The 22,434-nt window shown below is 42.4% G+C and overlaps 1 protein-coding gene across 1 annotated transcript; it reads left to right on the plus strand.

Moving 5' to 3' along the window:
* The first annotated feature begins 1,190 nt into the window (after positions 1-1,190).
* On the plus strand, positions 1,191-22,419 carry tnfrsf11a (tumor necrosis factor receptor superfamily, member 11a, NFKB activator). Its single transcript, XM_046292661.1, has 9 exons — positions 1,191-1,492; positions 11,021-11,096; positions 11,454-11,579; positions 11,742-11,891; positions 12,242-12,326; positions 12,669-12,856; positions 13,383-13,432; positions 13,528-14,461; positions 20,283-22,419. Exons 1-9 carry the CDS (start codon positions 1,418-1,420, stop codon positions 20,594-20,596), a joined length of 1,998 nt encoding a protein of 665 aa, XP_046148617.1. The 5' UTR covers positions 1,191-1,417; the 3' UTR covers positions 20,597-22,419.
* Positions 22,420-22,434: the final 15 nt, after the last annotated feature.

A 22,434-nucleotide genomic window follows, 5' to 3' on the forward strand; every position in this document is an offset into this window, starting at 1 on the left:
TGTGCTTATGTAACATTTTTGGGGATATTTTATTTCAGCTCATGAAATATGTGACCAACACTTTACATGTTGCGTTTACATTTCTGTTCAATGTAGTTGTATATCTGTTTATTCAGTGTGTGTTTGGATGTACTGTACAATTTCAAATATGACGTCACCGATGCAACACATCCCTGCATCTTCGCATCATTATTATCAGAAGCCACATTTGTGGTCTCTGTCAGAGCTGACGTGATGAGCAGAGCTCTGGACCTAGCTCCAGTAGGTTCCATTGTGTCACAGAAACCTGCAATGGCTGAGTTACAACTCCAAACATCACTGTCTGTTCTGTGTTCCTGGAATTAGAACATTAAGTTCTACCAAGTTCCAGAGAACGCCTCCAGGAAATATTCCCCCACTCTCTCTCACCTAGTAAAAGAAAAAAACTTAACAAAAACAAAAGTGGAAAGCCTCTGAATTTGCATGTGAGGTTCTGCTTGTCCCTGGCAGGGGGAGAGGAGAGAGTGACGCAGAGCTGAGTGAAGGTGAAGAAAGCCTTCCTTCTAAAATAAAGTGACGGTTATGCAAATACTAAATTACACCTGACGGCTTTGAGGGAGAGTGGGAAGCTAGGTAGGCAGGGGGGGGGGTAGAGAGGATAGATGAGGCTGTTACAGAGGATCCCCAAATATCACTCACCCATTTTGTGACATATCAGAGGAAGTCCAGGGTGCAGGAGGGAGACAAGGTGAGCAGCTGCCTAGTGGTGGCTATTCAGCAGCCTGATGGTCTGGGGGTAGAAGCTATTGGCCAGTCTCACAGTCATGGCAATGAATACATAACATCACAACCTTCCTCACAAAATGCCATGTTAGTTTAATACAGTGGAGAGGAAGAGACAGACCAGATTTATAGAATTATGTTTATTTCAATTGATTATATGGGTTCATTTACATTGTGAAACAACATTAGGGTCTACTTTAGGTGTGAGACTCAAACCATTGAACTTTTACAGTATGTCTGAGGCAATCAACACACACGGATTATTTTATTCAATGGCGAGGGGGAGTTTAGACTATGAGAGAATCTCAATTGCATGCTCTCTCTCCTCGTCTCCTCAAAACCCATTGGAGGAGAAGGTCAGAGGGGCGGGATCTTCCCCAACTCTCTCTCCGGTAGTGCTAGTAAATTTACTGTGTTTTCACCAGAGGCTGATCACTCTAGAGCGCGTGGGTGATACTAGAGGAAAGCAGAGCGTGCATTACCGGGCATGCGAAGCGAGAATGCCAGACTGGTCTGGAGGCTGCACACTGTATCCCCCAAAATCCCTATAATTACCGACAAAACCGTACCGGTTCCTTTGCTATCGACCATCCTAAATCTGCACAAGACAATTGGATTTCTTTTCTTCTCTGATTTGTGTCTCTAAGGAGGAGAGATGAGAATTCACTTCCCTACCAGTTGGATATTTCAAGGCTGGGTCACCCATCTGGTTCTCAATCTGTGCGCACAGGTAAATCATAGGCTACTCAAAAAAACTCATTGCATGCATAAAAAAGTGCTTTATATAGATAATAGTTTTATTTAATGGATGTATAGTTTTCTCTATATCTAGAGTAGGTCTTCATCTGGCCATTGTTATTGCTCTGGAAGAGTTGGTAGAAAACAGACATGCTTGAGCATCAAGTGGAAACATTTATGTTTGGATCGTGACCAAGCACCCCGGCCCTCTACCGTTCCCTGTAAACTGTAAAGGACAGCTGGATGCATTCTTGCTTGCCTTATAAGGTTGTTTTTACCGGACGTTCACCTTTAGGCTCCAATTTGTTGTGGGGGCGTTTGTCTTGTTACTGTAAATCAGGATCATGTGGGTTTGTCTAGGGGATTTAGGACGTGTTCTCTTCCGTCTTTCTCCCCATCATACGGGTTGGTGTTGCAACTGTCTGAGCAATGTGTTGCATGTCAGATATTCCATTGAGAAATGCAGGACCTACAGTTGCTTTCATGTACATTGGTACCTTTGCACGTACCCCATTCAAATACACAAACTACCTTTAGCACCCAATTGATTAATGTATCTTCTGGCCAGTTAAGTGTTTTAAGAGCCCCGACACTTGATCTAAACGTTAACACGCATTGCTTGTTTTGGAAACGTAAGGAACATATCTTTCATATCAGCCAGAAATAATAATAATTTAAAAAAGCTTAAATTACTACACACCTGTATAGGGTTAAGGTTCCCACATGGCCATATTCCCGCGCATGTTTACTGAAAAAATAGGGAAGACAGAGTGGACTACCTGTACTAATTAGCTGGGACTATCTGCGTTTCCAAATGCCTGTGAGGAAGTCGGACATGCACAAAAGTGTTGTCACTGAAAAATACTGTTGGCTAAAACTGTGTTAAAACAGTGAGTGTGTATTTAGAATTTGTGAAATTATTTTGATCTGATATGAAAGTAAAGGGCTTTATGTTTCTAGAACCTTACTACAATTGAGAATCGATTCAAGTTTAGATGGAGAATTTGGCTGTTTTAGCTGCCAGAGGCAATTCGCCTCTAAACAAAACAGGTAAGTTTCTTGGAAAATAAAGAGTAACTTTAGGCTCCTTTCGATCAGTATTGGGCTACCTTGCACTTTACAATGGAATGCGTGAATCATTTAGTCCATGACATTTTTTTAAACTTTAAAGTGAGGGGCGTCCTGTGCAGTTGGAATTTAAACACAAATGAACACCAAACGTTTTTTTTTCAGTCTATTAGTCCTCAACTGTATACGGTTTTCCATGAGTTGCACATGTCCATCTTTTTAATGGCAATGCTCGTTGTTATCAAAACATACATTTCTAGTCATATTTTCCATTGTAATGACTCTCTTATTGTCAGTCTGTTACATTTTTAGTCATTTATGTTTTGTCTAGTGTCATATTTTCTACATTCTAAACGTAATGACTACAGTATCTAAACGCTAAGTGTCTAGATCAATTGTCAGTCTGTTATGCAATACCAAACACTAGTATTCATTTAGTCATTTATGTTTTGTCTAATGTGCAGGCAAACGCTAAGTGTCTACAGTATCTAAACGCTAAGTGTCTACAGTATCTAAACGCTAAGTGTCTACAGTATCTAAACGCTAAGTGTCTACAGTATCTAAACGCTAAGTGTCTACAGTATCTAAACGCTAAGTGTCTACAGTATCTAAACGCTAAGTGTCTACAGTATCTAAACGCTAAGTGTCTACAGTATCTAAACGCTAAGTGTCTACAGTATCTAAACGCTAAGTGTCTACAACTGTACTAACTGGACCAGCCCAGGTGTTGCCTCATTGTCACTCCTGTAGGACAAGTCTTAACCTGAGAGAGTGACAGACGAAGAAACCAACCAAGTTGTGGACCGTGATAAATATAGCTTCTATTTGGGGAGAAAATACATTCTTAAACGTGAAAATACATTGTAGAATCTAGATATAGTACAGACTGTTTTTTTAGCCATCAGCCTCATGACACGTTTAACTGAGTTCCCCTGCAAGCCGTTCCGCACACTAAAATCACAATGTTTCCATTCCTTTAATCATTTAAAAACAATAAGTATAGCCGTACATGATTTAATGAAAAGCATTAAACATACACATTGTTTCACATTCTTTAATAACAGACTCACAAATACAATCACGCAATAGGGTACAGCATGCTTCACAGTTTCCCTGGTGCTTCACAACTTCCCCCGCAAAACGTGATTTATTGGAACCTCGCGCGTGGTAAAGAGCAGCGGACGAAGGAGTTCGCTTCTGCTGCGGAGTACGTTGTAAAATATAAAGCGTTGTGCTGGTGCTTCGATGACAGACAGACAGACAGACATACAGTCTACTACAGCCCACATCCAGCGGCAGACAGTACTTTAGATGGAGATCTGTTTATAAAGGGCTATAAACCATTGTTACATATGTTAACCATAAGTAAACTGTTTATAAGTCATTACATATCATTTATATCCCTTGGTAGTAACATGAATGGACATGAGATTATCATGCAATAATTCACAGAGTACCTAGATTTTAATCTGTAGTCTACAAATACCCAGGTGTTAAATCATTAATGCGGGAGAGGTTGTCCTTGGCCTGGTGTCAGAGTTTGGGGTGGCGGTTATGCAAATCTGAGAAAGACTGGAATGCATCTCATGTCAGAGAAGATGAAAGATCCCAACCCCTGATGGGATCAGGGATTGCAGCCCCCCCCCCCCATTTACAAACAAATAAAGATAGTATTTTACAGGTGCTACTGGTTGTGAGAACTGTCACACACTCTTTCTCTAGTCTTCTATCTCACTCACTCATTCACACATTCACACTCAGTCACTCATCTCTCTCTCTATCCCTCCCCCCCTCTCTCTCTCTCTCCCTCACACTCTGAATTCATTTAAATTCAAATAGCTTTATTGGCATGGGAAACATATGTTTACATTGCCAAATCAAGTGAAATAGATGTTAAACAAAAGTGAAATAAACAATACAAATGAACAGTAAACATTAAACTCACAAAAGTTTCAAAGGAATAGAGACATTTCAAACGTCATATTATGGCTATGTACAATGTTGTAACGATGTGCAAATAGTTAAACTACAAAGGGGGGGAAAATAAACATAAATATATGGTTGCCCTTTTCTTGTGGCAACAGGTCACACATCTTGCTGCTGTGATGGCACACTGTGTGGTATTTCATCTAATGGATATGCAAATGTACCAAAATTCGATTTGTGTTCAAATTATTTGTGGGTCTATGTAACCTGAGGGAAATATGTGCCTCTAATATGGTCATACATTTTGGCAGGAGGTTAGGAAGTGCAGCTCAGTTTTTACCTCGTTTTGTGGGCAGTGTGCACATAAGCCTCTCTTCTCTTGAGAGTCATGTCTGCCTACGGCGGCCTTTCTCAATAGCAAGGCTCACTGAGTCTGTACATAGTCAAAGCTTTAATAACCTCTTGTGCCTAGGGGGCAGTATTTTCATTTTTGGAAAAATAACATTCCCAAAGTAAATGGGATATTTTGTCAGGACAAGATGCTAGAATATGCATATAATTGACAGTTTAGGATAGAAAACACTCTAAAGTTTCCAAAACTGTAAAAATATTGTCTGTGAGTATAACATAACTGATATTGCAGGCGAAAGCCTGAGAAAAATCCAATCCGGAAGTGCCTCAAGTTTTGAAAGCTCTGCGTTCCAATGCATCCCTATGGAGCAGTGAATGGGCTATCAACCAGATTACTTTTTCTACATATTCACCAAGGTGTCTACAGCATTGTGACGTAGTTTTACGCCTTTATGTTGAAGTATACCCGTAAGCGGCTACATTGTGTAAGTGGTCACCTGATTTACATTTACATTTAAGTCATTTAGCAGACGCTCTTATCCAGAGCGACTTACAAATTGGCTCTCAGAGTGATTCTTGCGTAAAATACAGAGGTAGCCATTTTTCCAATCGGTCTTACTGAAAAACAAATTGTCCCGGTGGATATATTATCGAATAGATATTTGAAAAACACCTTGAGGATTGATTATAAACAACGTTTGCCATGTTTCTGTCGATATTATGGAGCTAATTTTGAATATTTTTTGGCGTTGTCGTGACCGAAATTTCCGGCCGATTTCTCAGCCAAACGTGAAGAACAAACAGAGCTATTTCACCAACAAAAATAATAATTTTGGAAAAAAGGAACATTGGCTATCTAACTGGGAGTCTCGTGAGTGAAAACATCCGAAGCTCATCAAAGGTAAACTATTTCATTTGATTGCTTTTCTGATTTTCGTGACCAAGTTACCTGCTGCTAGCTGGACATAATGCTATGCTAGGCTATCGATAATTTACACAAATGCTTGTCTTGCTTTGGCTGTAAAGCACATTTTGAAAATCTGAGATGACAGGGTGATTAACAAAAGGCTAAGCTGTGTCTCAATATATTTCACTTGTGATTTTCATGAATAGGAATATTTTCTAGTAATATTTATGTCCGTTGCATTATGATAATTAGTGTCAGTCGATGATTACGCTCCCGGATCCGGGATGGGGTGTCACTAGTGTTACGACTTCTATGAATGGTGAGTGGAGGAGTCAAGCGCAGAGAGCAGGTAATTCCGTACGTGGATATTTTATTCCAAAGACAGTGGAGACACGGACATGCAAAACACAAGGGCGCATGAAACAACCCGTCCAAAATACAAAGGACTAAAACTGTCCGGAAAAAATATAGATCACACTAATACACCAACACCAAATAACAGAGAACAAGCCCACACAAATACCCAGCGGGCCTAGTGCCCTTAAATAGCCTACAAACAAACACTAACTCAAAACAGGTGTACCCAATTAAACCCAATAAACAGAAACGAAAGGGAATCGATGGCAGCTAATAGGCCGGCGACGACGACCGCCGAGCGTCGCCCGAACAGGAAGAGGCACCATCTTCGGCGAGATTTGTGAAAACTAGAGCTTGGGTCAGTCACAGTGGTCAGGTTTTCTGCCACTGTGTACTCTGTTTAGGGCCAAATATCATTCTAGTTTGCTCTGTTTTTTGTTAATTCTTTCCAATGTGTCAAGTAATTATCTTTTTGTTTTCTCATGATTTGGTTGGGTCTATTTGTGTTGCTGTCCTGGGGCTCTGTGGGGTGTGTTTGTGAACCGAGCCCATGGGACCAGCTTGCTTAGGGGACTCTTCTGCAGGTTCATCTCTCTGTAGGTGATGGCTTTATGGAATATTTGGGAATCGCTACCTTTTAGGTGGTTGTAGAATTTAACGGCTGTTTTCTGGATTTCGTTAATTAGCGGGTATCGGCCTAATTCTGCTCTGCATGCATTATTTGTTGTTCTACGTTGTATATCTCTATCTCTTCTTTTAACGCTTATGATGGTTCACAGCACACACACAAACAGTTTGGGAACCAATGTTTGCATGTAACAGAACTGACTGTAGTTGCACTTCAGATAAAATAAGAATGGATGGAGGTTAGAGGTGCCTATGTAACATCCTGACCTTTCTCTAGTTTAGCCTGTAATAATTTAGGGTGGATCCAAGCCAAGCTCTTATATATTTAATGAATTAAAACATATTGCAGCAACGTCTCAATTATGGCCTGATGTTCGGAGGCAGAGGAAACTGAAATACGATTCCCAGCATTCTTTTGGTTTCCTGTCCCCTTTCGCCCAAATCTGTCACTGAGCAATACTGTCTGTCACGGTTGGGTGTCAATAGTCTCAACATTCCTTCTTCCCTCACCTCCTTCCTGCATACCCTTCCCTCATCTCTGAAACATTGATCCATGACAGTTATACGGTAAGGCAGCATTTCCAAAACTGGGTTCTCGGGACCCCAAGGCATGCACGTTTTGGTTTTTGCTAACACTACACAGCTGTTTCAAATGATCGAAGGTTGATGATTAGTTGATCTGAATCAGCTGTGTAGTGCTAGGACAAAAACCAAAACATGCAGCGCTTGGGGTCCAGAGGACCGATCTATATATGGCCCATCCAGGAATCAAACCCACAACTATAGTGTTTCCAGCACCATGCTGAGCCATTGGAACTACTGCTCCATTACTCACCCACCTTCTTCGATGTATGGGAAATGTGTCCTTCTTCAACAGCTGTAAGTTGATGCATGGCAGCATTGCTCTGATCTCAGTCAGCTTGTCTCCTCTAACACATGTTGCTCATTATGACTGTGGTCACAACTATGAGTGGCATTCATCATTAAAAGCAAAACCATGACTGATGTGAGACACTATGGAAGTAATTCAACTTGTTGGGATCTCTGGCACCACAGACACACAGACTAAAACCGTATCAGTGGAGGTTTTTAAAGGGTTGGTCGCAGAAAGCTTGTTTGTTCTGGGTTGCAGCTTAAGACGTGGCTACAGACGTTGTTTTTAAAAATTTGGTGGGTAACAAGAAGAACCTGAATGAGAAGCTTTAGATGAGTTTCTGTAGTCTGTGATTGGGGGACAGAGCTGGCATGGGGGCACAGACAGCAGAGGGAGGGATGGAGAGAGGCAAGAGTTGTGCCATGTGACAGTGAAGTAGAGCTACTGTAAGATTCTTTAGGATGGGGTTAGTAATACTCGGCAGAAGCACTCTGTGCTCATGGTGTTTGAAGGTTTATATAAATGGAGAATTAGGTGTTTTTGTTAGTTCTATTCCTTCACAAAGAAACTTTTGGTTCAGCATATTTTCTCTCATAACAGTATTATTAATGTAATTCAGAACACTGGCTGGGGAGGTACATGCATATGTGTGTTTGTGGTGAGGGGTATTGTATTAGCTTACCATTGAACCCCTGCCAACAGCAGTGGGTGGGTAGACCACAGCACGATCAGTGTTCACAGTAGAGAGAAACTCATGTTTTAAGTATCTATTACACAGATGTAGGATCTTAATCTTGCGATTACATTCTTGATTCTTCTTGGGTATGACGCTACAAGCTTGACACACCTGTATTTGGGGGGTTTCTCCCATTCTTCTCTGCAGATCCTCTCAAGCTCTGTCAGGTTGGATAGGGAGCGTCGCTGCACAGCTATTTTCAGGTCTCTTCACTCTTCAAAGATGTTCGATTGAGTTCAAGTCTGAGCTCTGGCTGGGCCACTCAAGGACATTCAGAAGCCACTCTTGTGTTGTCTTGGCTGTGTGCTTAGTCTTGTTGGAAGGTGAACCTTCACCACAGTCTGAGGTCCTGTGCGCTCTGGAGCAGGTTTTCATCAAGGGTCTCTGATCCTGACTACTTTCCCAGTCCTTGTCACTGAAAAACATCCCCACAGCATGATGCTGCCACCACCACCATGCTTCACCATAGGGATGTTGTCAGGTTTCCTCCAGACTTGAAGCAAAGAGTTCAATCTTGGTTTCATCAGAACAGAGAATCTTGTTTCTCATGGTCTGAGAGTCCTTTAGGTGCCTTTTGGCAAACTACAAGCTGGCTGTCATGTGCCTTTTACTAAGGAGTGGCTTCCGTCTAGCCACTCTACCATAATGCCCTGATTGGTGTAGTGCTGCAGAGATGTTTGGCCTTTTGGAAGATTCTCCCATCTCCACAGAGGATCTCTGGAGCTCTGTCAGAGTGACCATCGAGTTATAGGTCACCTCCCCTGACCAAGGCCCTTTCCCCTCGATTGTTCAGTTTGGCCGGGTGGCCAGCTCTAGGAAGAGTCTTGGTGGTTCCAAACTTCTTCCATTTAAGAATGATGGAGAGCACTGTGTTTTTGGGGACCTTCAATGCTGCAGTAATGTTTTGGTACCCTTCCCCAAATCTGTGCCTCAGCACAATCCTGTCTTGAAGCTCTACAGAAAATTCCTTCTACCTCATGGCTTGGTTTTTGCTCTGACATGCACTGTCAACTGTGGGACCTTGTATAGACAGGTGTGTGCCTTTCCAAATCATGTCCAATCAATTTAATATTCCACCGGTGGACTCCAATCAAGTTGTGGAAACACTTCAGTGAAAACAGGATGCACCTGAGCTCAATTTTGAGTCTCGTAGCAAAGGGTCTGAATACTTGTAAATGTAAATAAACTGTTTCTGTTTATTTAAAAAAATGGCCCAAAAATACATATTTGTCATTATTGGGTATTGTGTGTAGATTGAGGACATTTGTTTATTTAATCCATTTTAGAATAAGGTTGTAATGTAACAAAATAGAAGGGGTCTGAATACATTCCGAATGCACTGTACACTACAAGTTTCAAATTTAACTGGAAAGTTATCCTGCAACAGGGTGGTCAAATTAAGATCCTACATCTGTACACCAAGCTTCAACGAGCCACTGAGGCGACCTCCTTCCCTCCACAGCCAAGTATCCACTCTGGTGACTACTACAATGCCAGTATTGTAACGGCGTTCTTCGTTTGTCAAAAGAGAGTCGGACCGAAATGCAGCGTGGTGGTTACTCATGTCTTTAATGAAGAAAAACAAAAGCGATACATGAAATAACTTATAGAAACAAAAACAACAAACGGAACGTGAAACCTAAATACAGCCTATCTGGTGAACACTACACTGAGACAGGAACAATCACCCACGAAATACAAAGCGAAACCCAGGCTACCTAAATACGGTTCCCAATCAGAGACAACGAGAATCACCTGACTCTGATTGAGAACCGCCTCAGGCAGCCAAGCCCATACAACACCCCTACTCAGCCGCAATCCCTATAATTACAAAACCCCAATACGAAACACAACATAAACCCATGTCACACCCTGGCCTGACCAAATATTCAACGAAAACACAAAACACTAAGACCAAGGCGTGACAAGTATGCTCTGCTGAAGTGGGCAATATTTGTATTTTATGGTCTTGTTTTAAAGAGCTTGGACGTTAGAACCGTTTGGAATCAAATCATTAGAACAAAGTTTTATTCCAGTAATGTTTCATTCCAAAATGCATTCTGTTGACAGTGAGAATGTGAGAATGTTTGCAGTGGAATGCCTTGAGGTGTTGGGGGTCTTCTGTTTCTTTCTGTCTTGGGCAATCCTCTTCTCTTGTCCTCCAACAACCACTGTTTAGTCTTACTGATAGACTTATATCTCATGTCTACAAATTCATGAATGACCCTTACAAGCAACACACATGATACATTTTTCACATTTTCACATGTGAAGTAGCGGTTTTCACATGTTGAGCAGAAATGTTCACATCAGAAAAGAGACACGTGAAGTCAGTTGTTCACATGTCTTGAAGTCCACTTTTTATATGTGAGGGGAATAACCCGTTTTCACCTCGCATGTCAATTGCATATTCACGTGTGAAATTAGCGGTTTCACATGTGAAAATAGATTCAGAACTTTCACGTGACAAACGTTCACACGTGTCATTATTCACATGTCCAGACATGAACCACCATTTTTAACCAGATTTTTTCCCCATGCAGTTTTCTTTTTGTACGGTGAATAAACAAATTAATTAATGACATTTTGTTCAAATTTACTGTCACCTGCCAATAATTGTTTTAGGCCTTGACACAACCAGATTGGCCATAGTGGTTTGTGTTTTGTCTTCCAGAGAGCCCTCTCCAGACCCACCTGTACCCAGCAGCAGTACCTCAAAGACAAGAGATGCTGCAGGAGGTGTGAACCAGGTAAACTAAACCAGAGAAATACATGAATGGCCATTAACACCCAATATGACCACTCTACAGAACCAGTTGTCTGGGCTTTAGCAGAGAGCCGTCATATGCATGGAAGAAAGAAACTGCCATGTTTCATTTTTCCTGAAAATAAATTAGGAAGGATGTGAAAGAGGAACTGACTTGCTGCAATACATACACATGTGCACACACCCTAATCCCCAAATAACTGTTCATCTCTAAGCGTAATGGAAATGTATCTATTTTAGCCTCTTCCTCTTCCGCTTTCTCTTACCTCAGCAGATCACTGCAACGTTGGTGTATTAACCTGTGGCCAGTCTAACCCTCTCGCTCTTCCCCACCCCCCAGGCTCCTATGTGTTTGCAGAGTGTTCTGGGTACTCTGACACCAAGTGTCGTCAGTGTGGTCGTGATGAGTACCAGCCTGACTGGACCAACGAGACCAAGTGTCTGCCACAGAAGTTCTGTGACACAGGTCAGTAGGTGACTGGAGTCTAGTCTAGTTGGAAGGGATGCCTTTAAGTCTACTGTTGAAGCTTTGTTTTCTATACATTTTAGCAAAGGCTTTTGGAGATGCTGATGTCTGTGGTGTTTGCTTTGGTTAACCACTAACCCCTGACCTGTTTGTGAAACCCAGGTAAAGGTTTTAATCGTGAGAGGCCCAGTAACCCCCAGGCTGCGGTACCCTGTCAATGTCAACCTGGTCTAGAGTGTTCTCCTATCAACTGTGAGTTCTGTGAGAAGATTCCTACCTGTGGACCAGGATATGGACTGGAGACTGACACTGGTGAGAGAGACATACACACGCAGACGTGGTCCTTCTGTAGCTCAGTTGGTAGAGCATGGCGCTTGTAACGCCAGGTTAGTGGGTTCGATCCCCGGGACCACCCATACGTAGAATGTATGCACACATGACTGTAAGTCGCTTTGGATAAAAGCGTCTGCTAAATGGCATATATTATTATTATTATTATTAACATGCACACACACACACGCGCGTGCACACACACACACATGCTGGCATACATATACATATACACACACAGGCAGGCACACACACACACACACTTCTGTGTTGCCACTGTTGTTAGCAGTCCAGTTTTTCACTCTTCTCTGTCATGTGTGTTTTAAACTCAGAGGCGGGCAGGAGAACTTGTGTTGCGTGCAAGCGAGGATATTTCTCTCCCAACACCTCTATAGAACCATGCAGACAGTGGACCAAGTGAGTTAACACACACCTATACCGTGTCCCTTCATACAATGTCTTTTCCCCTGGGCGCTCCTCTTCAGTCCAGTGTGTCCCATTCAGTGAGGCAGGAACAGGGTTCTACAGGCGCTCAAAGCTCCACCACAGCGCTCTTCTGACTAATGCTGCACCACTTCCACTGGAACACAGAGCAGCTTCTACCACTGCCTGACTCTGTGGTCAACCAAGAGAACAGAGGGGGAGGGAAGGAGAGAAAGAGAGCAGAGTGAGAGAGGGAAAGAAAGGAGAGAGAGAATGCCTGAATTGCTATAAAACAGAAATAATGACCATGTCTCCTTGGGTGTTTTCTCCTTCCAGTTGTAAAGGCCTGGGGAAGAGTGACAAAAAGACTGGGAGCGACCAGACTGATGCTGTCTGTGGACCCCATCTCTCTGGTTCCTCTACCTCCTCCTGGGTCCTAGTGTGTATTCTGTCAGTCATCACTGTCCTCTGTCTCCTCATCCTCCTGCTCTTCTGCTACAAGGACAAACTCAAACTACTCTCAGGTACCCGAGTGAGAGATTAAATTTGTCCGCCGTGTCTCATAGACTAGAGGTAACATAGTAAACGTAAATCCTGGACACCCACGGTCGGGGTGGAGAGGTGGGCGTATACTGTGAACATCTAGCAACCCGAAGGTTTTGTGTTTGAATCTCATCACGGACAACTTTAGCATTTGAGCTAATTAGCAACTACTTAGCATGTTAGCTAACCTTAACCCTTTAACCTAATTCCTAATCCTAACCTTAACCCTAATCTTAACCCCTAGCTAACGTTAGACACAACAAATTGGAATTCGTAACATATCATATGAAATGGATGATGGACATCCTTAAATTAATACATACCATACTAAACGTAACATATGATACTAAATGGAGGGAGACAGATTTAAATTTGCTATATTATGTCTACCCAGGTTGAATTTGTTGCAGAGGACAATATTCTTGAAGGAATCATTTTTTTATATAAATATTCCTTGGCATAAAATGTATCTGACATGAATGACACTCATCCTCTTATGTTTTACAGTGAATTTGCGATTATGTGTCCAGAATCTGAAAAGGACCCGGATACAGCAGGTAGGGTAGACTTTTTGATGACATGCATTAACCGTAGACTAAATAAAACGTTCAATGGCCCTCAGACTAACATATCTGTTTGTGTTTCTCTCCAGGAGACTCTGGCCCCTCTCTACCACAGTGGGGGTGAAGGAGGTAGGGTAGGGGGGCAGAACTGCACCCTGTGTGAGAAAACCTGTCTGATTGTCCTTGCTGACACCCCCTCAGAAACTCTACACACCTGTCCTACAGCCATACCTGGTGACCGGGTCAAACTACCACCCATTAAAGAGATGAAGGAGGAGAGGAGGGAGGAGGAGGATGAGGGGATGGGAAGTGAGGGGTCAGGGGAGGCGGAGGAGGTTTCTGAGGAGGCTGTGTGTGAGGAGGGTGTATCAGAGGGTGTGTGTGTGTCTCCACTGTGGGCTGGCTCCTGTGTGTGTGTGTTGTCTGTGAGGGAACCTTTAGAGGTAGGAGAGAATGAAGACTGTAGTCAGGCCGTCAACCCTGGAACCCTCGGGACCTGCTCCTGTGGAGGAGATGGGGAGAGCAGGGATGGAAAGAAGGATGAAAGAAAAGATGGAGGGAGGGAGAGGGCCAAGATGGTTGAGTGCTTGCAAGGGAAGAGCTCTGAGATGAGCTGTAATACCTCCCCCTACTCCCTCTCTCCCACCTCCTCCCCCCTTTCCCCCGTCATGCCGTCATGTGACCTCTACCTGCCACTGACCCCAGCCAGGTCAGAGGTCAAAGCTCAGCTGATTGACAGCTCACAGAGGAAAGTGGATGGGCTATACAGACTGAACTCTAGCATAAGCTCCACCCCCACCACAGACACCACACCCACTTCAACCTCTATAACCTCTCCTGACCCCTCTGTAACCGTGGGAGACCAGCAGTCCAAGCTAAGCTCTGAGGCCTCCAGCAGTGAGCCTAACCAGGGACTTTCTTGGAGGGGCAGTGGAGGAAACAAGCTCTTATCTGGGGGCTCGGATTTGGAGTGTGCCCCTGATTGTATCCAGAGCCAACTTGCGGAACCAGCACTCACCTCAGGTAGATACTGCACAGCAGTGCCACACTTTTTTACAAGAAAAAGGCTAAATACAGTATTCATATCCCTTGACTTGGTCCACATTTTATTGTGTTACAGCCTGAATTCAAAATGGATCAAATATTTTTTTTAATTCTCACCCATCTACACACAATACCCCATAATGACAAAGTAAAACATGTTTTTAGAAATGTTTGCAAATGTATTGAAAATCCAATAATGAAAGAACAAATTTACATAATTATTCACACTCCTGAGTCAATACTTTGTAAGTACAGCTGTGAGGCTTTTTGGGTAAGTCTCTAAGAGCTGTGACATAGACCTGCACGACAGGTTAAAGTAGTATAGCGAGCGAAGACTGAACCAGGTTATCCTCTAGGATTTAGCCTGTGCTTACAGCTGTATTCTGTTTATTTTTATCATAGGAATCTTCCTAGTCCTTGCCATTGACAAGCATACCCATAACATGATGCAGCCACCACCATGCTTAAAAACATGAAGAGTGGTACTCAGTGATGCGTTGTGTTGGATTTGCCCCAAACATAACGCTTTGTATTCAGGACCAAAACTACATTTCTTCACCACATTTTTTGCAATATTTCTTAAGTGCTCTGTTGCAGACAGGATACATGTTTTGGAATATTTGTAGTTTGTACAGGCTTCCTTCTTTTCACTCTGCCATTTAGGTTAGTATTGTGGAGTTACCACGATGTTGTTGATCCAACCTCAGTTTTAAAATCACCATTGGCCTCATGGTGAAAATCCCTGAGCAGTTGCCTTTCTTCCTGGCAACTGAGTTTTGAAGGACGCCTGTATCTTTGTAGTGACTGGGTGTATTGATACACCATCCAAAGCCTAATTAATAACTTCGCCATGCTTCACCAAGGGATATCAGTGTCATCTTTTTAAAATTTGACACATCTACCAATCGATGCCCTACTTTGCAAGGCATTGAAAAACATCCCTGGTCTTTGTGGTTGAATCTGTGCTTGAAATTCACTACTCGATGAAGGGACTTTACAGATCATTGTATGTGTGGGGTACAGAGAGAGGGTAGTCATTCTAAAATAATGTTAACCATATTGTTGAATGAATGAGTCCATGCGATTTGTAAGAGCGTCTGCTAAATGACTTAAATGTAAATGTTATGCACATTTGTATTCCTGAGCTTATTTAGGCCATAACAAAAGGGTTGAATAGTAATTGACTCAAGACATTTCAGCTTTTCATTTGTTATTCATTTCTAAAATGTTCTGCAAACCAAATTCCACTTTGACATTTTGGGGTCCTGTGTGTAGACCAGTGACACAACATCTCAATTTAGTCCATTTTAAATTCAGGCTGTAACGCAACAAAATGTAGAAGAACTAAAGGGGTGTGAATCATTTCTGAAGGCACTGTACACATGTCATTATACATTCCAACCATTGTTAAAGAGGAAAGATAAATACATCCACTGGTGTTTCTCCTGGGTTATTGGATCTGGGTTATTGTACATTGTTTTGGCTAGGACTGTAACTGAGATTTCAGAAATATCTTTTCACATTGTTGCTCCAAAATAAGTATATTGGTTTCCTGCTAATATTGTACACTGTTGGCTTGTTTTAAAGACCACACACAGTAGGAAGAAGAATGTGTGTGTGATGAGCCAGTGATTACACTGTGCTGTAACGTGTGTGTGTGTTTATCTCTCTGTGTGTGAGCTCTGCCCACCACAACACTCCTGTTCACCCAGTTCCAGAGTTCTGCAGGGTTTTGCAAAGTGACTACAGGTCTAATTGAAACAAGATGTGCTCTGAATACACATCCCTTGAGTAATACCCAGACTCACACACTTTCAGACTCTCGTTGATCACTGTATACTTTAATTATGCCCCAAAGCAGCAGTAAGTAAATAAACCACATTTCTCATAATGCAGTAATAACATGTCATTAACTGGACTTCCCGCTCAGAGAGGTTAATTATGGCGGGGGCTCCCAAACCTTTTCACTCAGGGCCCCCCTTGAAGCATTGGAGAACATCCCACACACCCCTGCGCGCGCACACGCCACATCTATTTCTATGAGCACAAGCACTGGAGAGAATTTAGCAGGTTTAAAGCTTATTTTCTGCAATTCTACACATTTTGTCATGGGATGCAAAGAACATTTTACAGATTTAAAGCAAATCTTCTTGCAATTCTATATGTTTTGCCATGTCTAATGTGTGTTCATGTGCTATTTGAGTGACAAAAAAATGTGAACAATATCTATGGGCTAAAAAAAACAAATAAAAAAGCTTTAGCTGACAGGCTGGTTGATCTGGAAATGTCTGACAAGTTCTAAAGTTATAAATACTGGAGCTCTCTAATGTATTACTGACTGATATGACAAGAGGAACTGATGATGCACTACTATTACGCACCTCTCAGTTTGGGAACAACTGAATTATGGGATCACACCTCGGAGAGACGGGCTGCATCTCAATAGTCCTTGTGTCTCCTGGACATAGACCTGCACGACAGGTTAAAGTAGTATAGTCCTCCTGGACATAGACCTGCACGACAGGTTAAAGTAGTATAGTCCTCCTGGACATAGACCTGCACGACAGGTTAAAGTAGTATAGTCCTCCTGGACATAGACCTGCACGACAGGTTAAAGTAGTATAGTCCTTGTGTCTCCTGGACATAGACCTGCACGACAGGTTAAAGTAGTATAGTCCTTGTGTCTCCTGGACATAGACCTGCACGACAGGTTAAAGTAGTATAGTCCTTGTGTCTCCTGGACATAGACCTGCACGACAGGTTAAAGTAGTATAGTCCTTGTGTCTCCTGGACATAGACCTGCACGATAGGTTAAAGTAGTATAGTCCTTGTGTCTCCTGGACATTAGACCTGCTCCTGGACGACCTAGGTTAAAGTAGTATAGTCCTTGTGTCTCCTGGACATAGACCTGCACGACAGGTTAAAGTAGTATAGTCCTTGTGTCTCCTGGACATAGACCTGCACGACAGGTTAAAGTAGTATAGTCCTTGTGTCTCCTGGACATAGACCTGCACGACAGGTTAAAGTAGTATAGTCCTTGTCTCCTGGACATAGACCTGCACGACAGGTTAAAGTAGTATAGTCCTTAAAGTAGTATAGTCCTGTGTCTCCTGGACATAGACCTGCACGACCTCCTGGACATAGACCTGTTAAAGTAGTATAGTCCTTGTGTCTCCTGGACATAGACCTGCACGACAGGTTAAAGTAGTATAGTCCTTGTGTCTCCTGGACATAGACCTGCACGACAGGTTAAAGTAGTATAGTCCTTGTGTCTCCTGGACATAGACCTGCACGACAGGTTAAAGTAGTATAGTCCTCCTGGACATAGACCTGCACGACAGGTTAAAGTAGTATAGTCCTTGTGTCTCCTGGACATAGACCTGCACAGGTTAAAGTAGTATAGTTAAAGACCTAGTAGGTTAAAGTCCTTGTGTCTCCCTGGACAGGTTAAAGACCTGTGTCTCCTGGACATAGACAGGTTAAAGTAGTATAGTCCTTGTGGCTCCTGGACATAGACCTGCACGACAGGTTAAAGTAGTATAGTCCTTGTGTCTCCTGGACATAGACCTGCACGACAGGTTAAAGTAGTATAGTCCTCCTGGACATAGACCTGCACGACAGGTTAAAGTAGTATAGTCCTTGTGTCTCCTGGACATAGACCTGCACGATAGGTTAAAGTAGTATAGTCCTTGTGCCTCCTGGACATAGACCTGCACGACAGGTTAAAGTAGTATAGTCCTTGTGTCTCCTGGACATAGACCTGCACGACAGGTTAAAGTAGTATAGTCCTTGTGTCTCCTGGACATAGACCTGGTTAAAGTAGTATATTCCTTGTGCCTCCTGGACATAGACCTGCAGGTTAAAGTAGTATAGTCCTTGTGTCTCCTGGACATAGACCTGCACGACAGGTTAAAGTAGTATAGTCCTTGTGTCTGGACCCTGGACATTAAAGACCTTGTGTCTCCTGGAAATAGACCTGCACAGGTTAAAGTAGTATAGTCCTTGTGTCTCCTGGACATAGACCTGCACGACAGGTTAAAGTAGTATAGTCCTTGTGTCTCCTGGACATAGACCTGCACGATAGGTTAAAGTAGTATAGTCCTTGTGTCTCCTGGACATAGACCTGCACGACAGGTTAAAGTAGTATAGTCCTTGTGTCTCCTGGACATAGACCTGCACGACAGGTTAAAGTAGTATAGTCCTTGTGTCTCCTGGACATAGACCTGCACGACAGGTTAAAGTAGTATAGTCCTTGTGTCTCCTGGAAATAGACCTGCACGACAGGTTAAAGTAGTATAGTCCTTGTGTCTCCTGGACATAGACCTGCACGACAGGTTAAAGTAGTATAGTCCTTGTGTCTCCTGGACATAGACCTGCACGATAGGTTAAAGTAGTATAGTCCTTGTGTCTCCTGGACATAGACCTGCACGATAGGTTAAAGTAGTATAGCGAGCGAAGCGAAGACAGGTGTTCCCCATGACTACATCAGCTCCAGAAGGAAAGGAGATGAGGAGCGGAAGCCACTTTAGACTAGAATGAGATGCAGAGCAAGTTTCACACTCAGTTTACGTCTGTTCCATTATTTCTCTCTCATAATTGATGTTATCTGCCCTCCTAGGATAGTTCAACTGTAGACAGTCTGCTGTAAACAGAGACACCAGGGGGTTTGTTTGTTTTAGTGATGGTGGTGAAATGACATTTTTACACCAGGCTGGCCAGACTGGTATTCCAGTGCCAGTAAATGATTTCAGATGGGATTATAGACACTGACACATACTATGTTATGGTGTGTGTTTGTGTGCATGTGCACGTGCATTCGTGTAAATGAGGTGTGAGGAGTGACTGTCTCATTGCACTTCTACAGAGTTAACATGGGAATATGAGAGAGGGAGAGAGGGGGGGGGGTGTTGAAATGGGCAGCAGACAGAAACAGACTTCTGTAGTTTTCCAGTTGTGTTTATAAATACCATCAGCGGTGTGAACTACTAACATGGAAATAAGGGACAAGATGGCAGTTTGTTCCACTTGATTTGAATACAAACGCCAGAGTTGTTCCGATGGCTCAGTTGGTTGGAGCATCGTGCTTCTCACAAGTTGTGGGTTTGATAGGACATTAGTTGTAAGTTGCTTACGATACAAGCGTCTAAATGCCAGCTTGAATAACACTAATTCTATTTCAGCACTGAGATGGACATGTCGTCTGTAATAATGTTATGACAAACTATACTTCTCTACGTCTAAATGGCAGCTTGAATAAAGTTTAACATTTTCACATAGAATGAAAACTGCTGGTCACACTGAAACCCTGATGTTAAATGATATGTTTATGATGTCCTTGACCAGGACTATGGTCAAAGCAACCGCAGCCGACCACGGTCTTTCTATGGTTACTGTGCACGGTCATCATCACTCCTACTCGCTATTAGTCATCTGAGGTCGCCCCTAACATAAACATTTTTTTTATATCACAGCTTTAGAGGATCATGTGTTTGTGTGTGTTACTGCATAATTACACAACTATAACATACATTGGCCTCTGTACACATTTCAAAAGAGGTTTGGTTCTCTGTGTTGGTTGGTTATGTCCCTTTATCTCTGGTAGTGAAATTAAACCTGATACCATTTTGGGAAAGAGACCACAATGGCAAGACTCTTAACTAGGCTAACTGGCTAAACTGACCCCTTAATTCTCTCTCTCTTTCTCTCTCCCTCTCCTTCTCTCTACTCTCTCTACTCTCTCTCTCTCTACCCTCTACTCTCTCTCTATACCTCTACTCTCTCTCTACTCTCTCTCTGCCAGGTCAGGTGACGGGGAACAATAACACCACCTTCATCTCCAGCGGTCAGGTTATGAACTTCAGCGCTGATGTCATCGTCGTCTACGTCAGCCAGACGTCGCTAGGCAACGAGGAGGAAGGGCCAGATGATGCATTCGGAATCCCCGTCCAGGAACAGGCCAATGAGAGAGCTCCGTTGTTCCAGAGTTCTGCCTCCTCCAAAAGTGTCGGTCATTCACCTCCACCTTCTCCAAGGAACTCCATTACCCATAACCCCCCACAGCAGGATGACAACCTGCCAGTTCAGGAAGTGACTGATGAGTTGCCCAGTGACTGATGAAGTGAGACAAGAAAATTGTGGATAGTGTACCATAAAGAGAGGAGTGAAGCCACAGACTTGTTGACACTCCAAAACCTATTGCTACGACCTACTTGAAACAATAGTCCATAGTCTTCCTGGGTAGGTGCTAGGAATTGGAACTGTGCCATAGACATAGAACTGGAACCTGAAGGACTGTGTTCCTCATCTGGACCTCATGGCTGTCTCAATAGTCTCATGAAGCCTCCTTTACTTCATTGTCTCATTTCTTTCATTTTTACTGATCTAAAAGAGCTGGACAACTGAAATCAAGTCCATGAGTTTGACTCCCTTCTTGTTGTTATCCTTGGTGTTGATTTCTTCTCAGAGCACCACGTGTGTGGTTTGTTGTTAAGAAAAATGCTATGCATTTGTTGAGTTATATACTATACATGTAAATGTGTTGTTTATTTTCTAAAATATTTTTGATGTTGGACTAATGAAGAAATCTTTGGAACGAAAGCCTTATTGTCGTACTACAAAAACCATGGAAGTGGATCAGTGATCCACACTCGTGTGATGAGTAACCTTGTCTGAAAAGACTTGTGTTAGCTTTAGCTCAGAGGGCTAACACAGTCTTGTGGACAGCAGGACACCCGGGATTCATCCACCTTAATCAATTGTGCTGACCCAAAGAGAATAAAGACTGCACTATGCAGAAATCACTCCGCCATTTTGTGGTTACTAAAATCAAATAGTTTGCCTAATTTCAGTCTGTGACAAAACAAGCATGTCTAGTGTAGAGAATCATTGTAGCATCTAAATCGCTGGGAAATATATTTACCGTAATCAAAAATGTTGTATTTTCAGCTGTTTGAAGCTGGTGTAAAAAGATTTAAGTAAAAGACGCAAAAAACTAAACTTCAGAACAGAACGCATAGAAATAGTGCACATAGAACATATCTACTGCTTCTTTGCTTTGAATGATAATGACCGATCGATAACTCCCGTTTCTATGTGAATTTGGTCAGGTCGCCCAAAAAGTTACATATTGCAGCTTTAAGACTTTACCTGGTTGAACAACATAGTGTCTCCGAGCATTTTGTATTATTCAATATTTAAATCAGAGACACTCACATTTAGTGTCATATGTTATGTTTCATATGGTATGTATTAATTTGAGGATGCCCATCATCCATTTCGTATGATATGTTACGAATTCCAAATTGTATGATATGTTACGAATTTGAAAAATGTATGATACAGTATGTTACGAATTCCAATTTGTTGAGGCTAATGTTGGCTAGGTGGGTAGGAGGCTAACATTAGCTAGCTGGCAAACGTTAGTTATGCTAGGGGTTAAGGTTAGCAGGGATGGGTTTAGCTAAAAGAGTTTGAGTTCGGGTTAGCTAAAAAGTGTAAGGTTAGGGGAAGGGTTAGCTAACATGCTAAGTAGTTGCAAAGTAGCTAAAAAGTAGTAAGTAGTTAAAGTAGATAATTAGCTAAAATTGTCTGTGATACGATTCGATAATGTTTGCATTATACGCCCACCTGTCCCCCCTGTCCTTTACTTTTTGCCTTAAGTAAACTTCTGTCTTTTGTAACCATACCAAACGTAACATATACTAATGCCAGTGTCTCGGATTTACATTTACTATGTTATGTCTAGTCTATTAGACCAGGCTGTGTTGAAATGAAAACCAGCTCACACAGTTAGTCTACAAGTCCAAGTCTAAAACCAGCTATTGAATAGCTAACCAATCAAATAAAGCTTTCAAGAGTTGAAAGTGAAAACTTGTCTGTAAATAAACTATAAATATTGATTCAAATTTCAATAAATGACAAAACTGTTTTGATTCAAATCGAGTGTTTTTTCT

Source organism: Oncorhynchus gorbuscha, linkage group LG12, assembly GCF_021184085.1.
Source record: "Oncorhynchus gorbuscha isolate QuinsamMale2020 ecotype Even-year linkage group LG12, OgorEven_v1.0, whole genome shotgun sequence".
NCBI classification, from domain to species: Eukaryota; Metazoa; Chordata; class Actinopteri; order Salmoniformes; family Salmonidae; genus Oncorhynchus; species Oncorhynchus gorbuscha.

Bases quoted from the DNA above. Each gene is read 5' to 3' on its own strand.
- tnfrsf11a (XM_046292661.1), top strand. From the start codon at position 1,418: ATGAGAATTCACTTCCCTACCAGTTGGATATTTCAAGGCTGGGTCACC. The intron at 11,097-11,453 runs GTAAACTAAACC...CCCACCCCCCAG, and splicing joins CTGCAGGAGGTGTGAACCAG to GCTCCTATGTGTTTGCAGAG. The intron at 12,857-13,382 runs GTACCCGAGTGA...TATGTTTTACAG, and splicing joins CAAACTCAAACTACTCTCAG to TGAATTTGCGATTATGTGTC.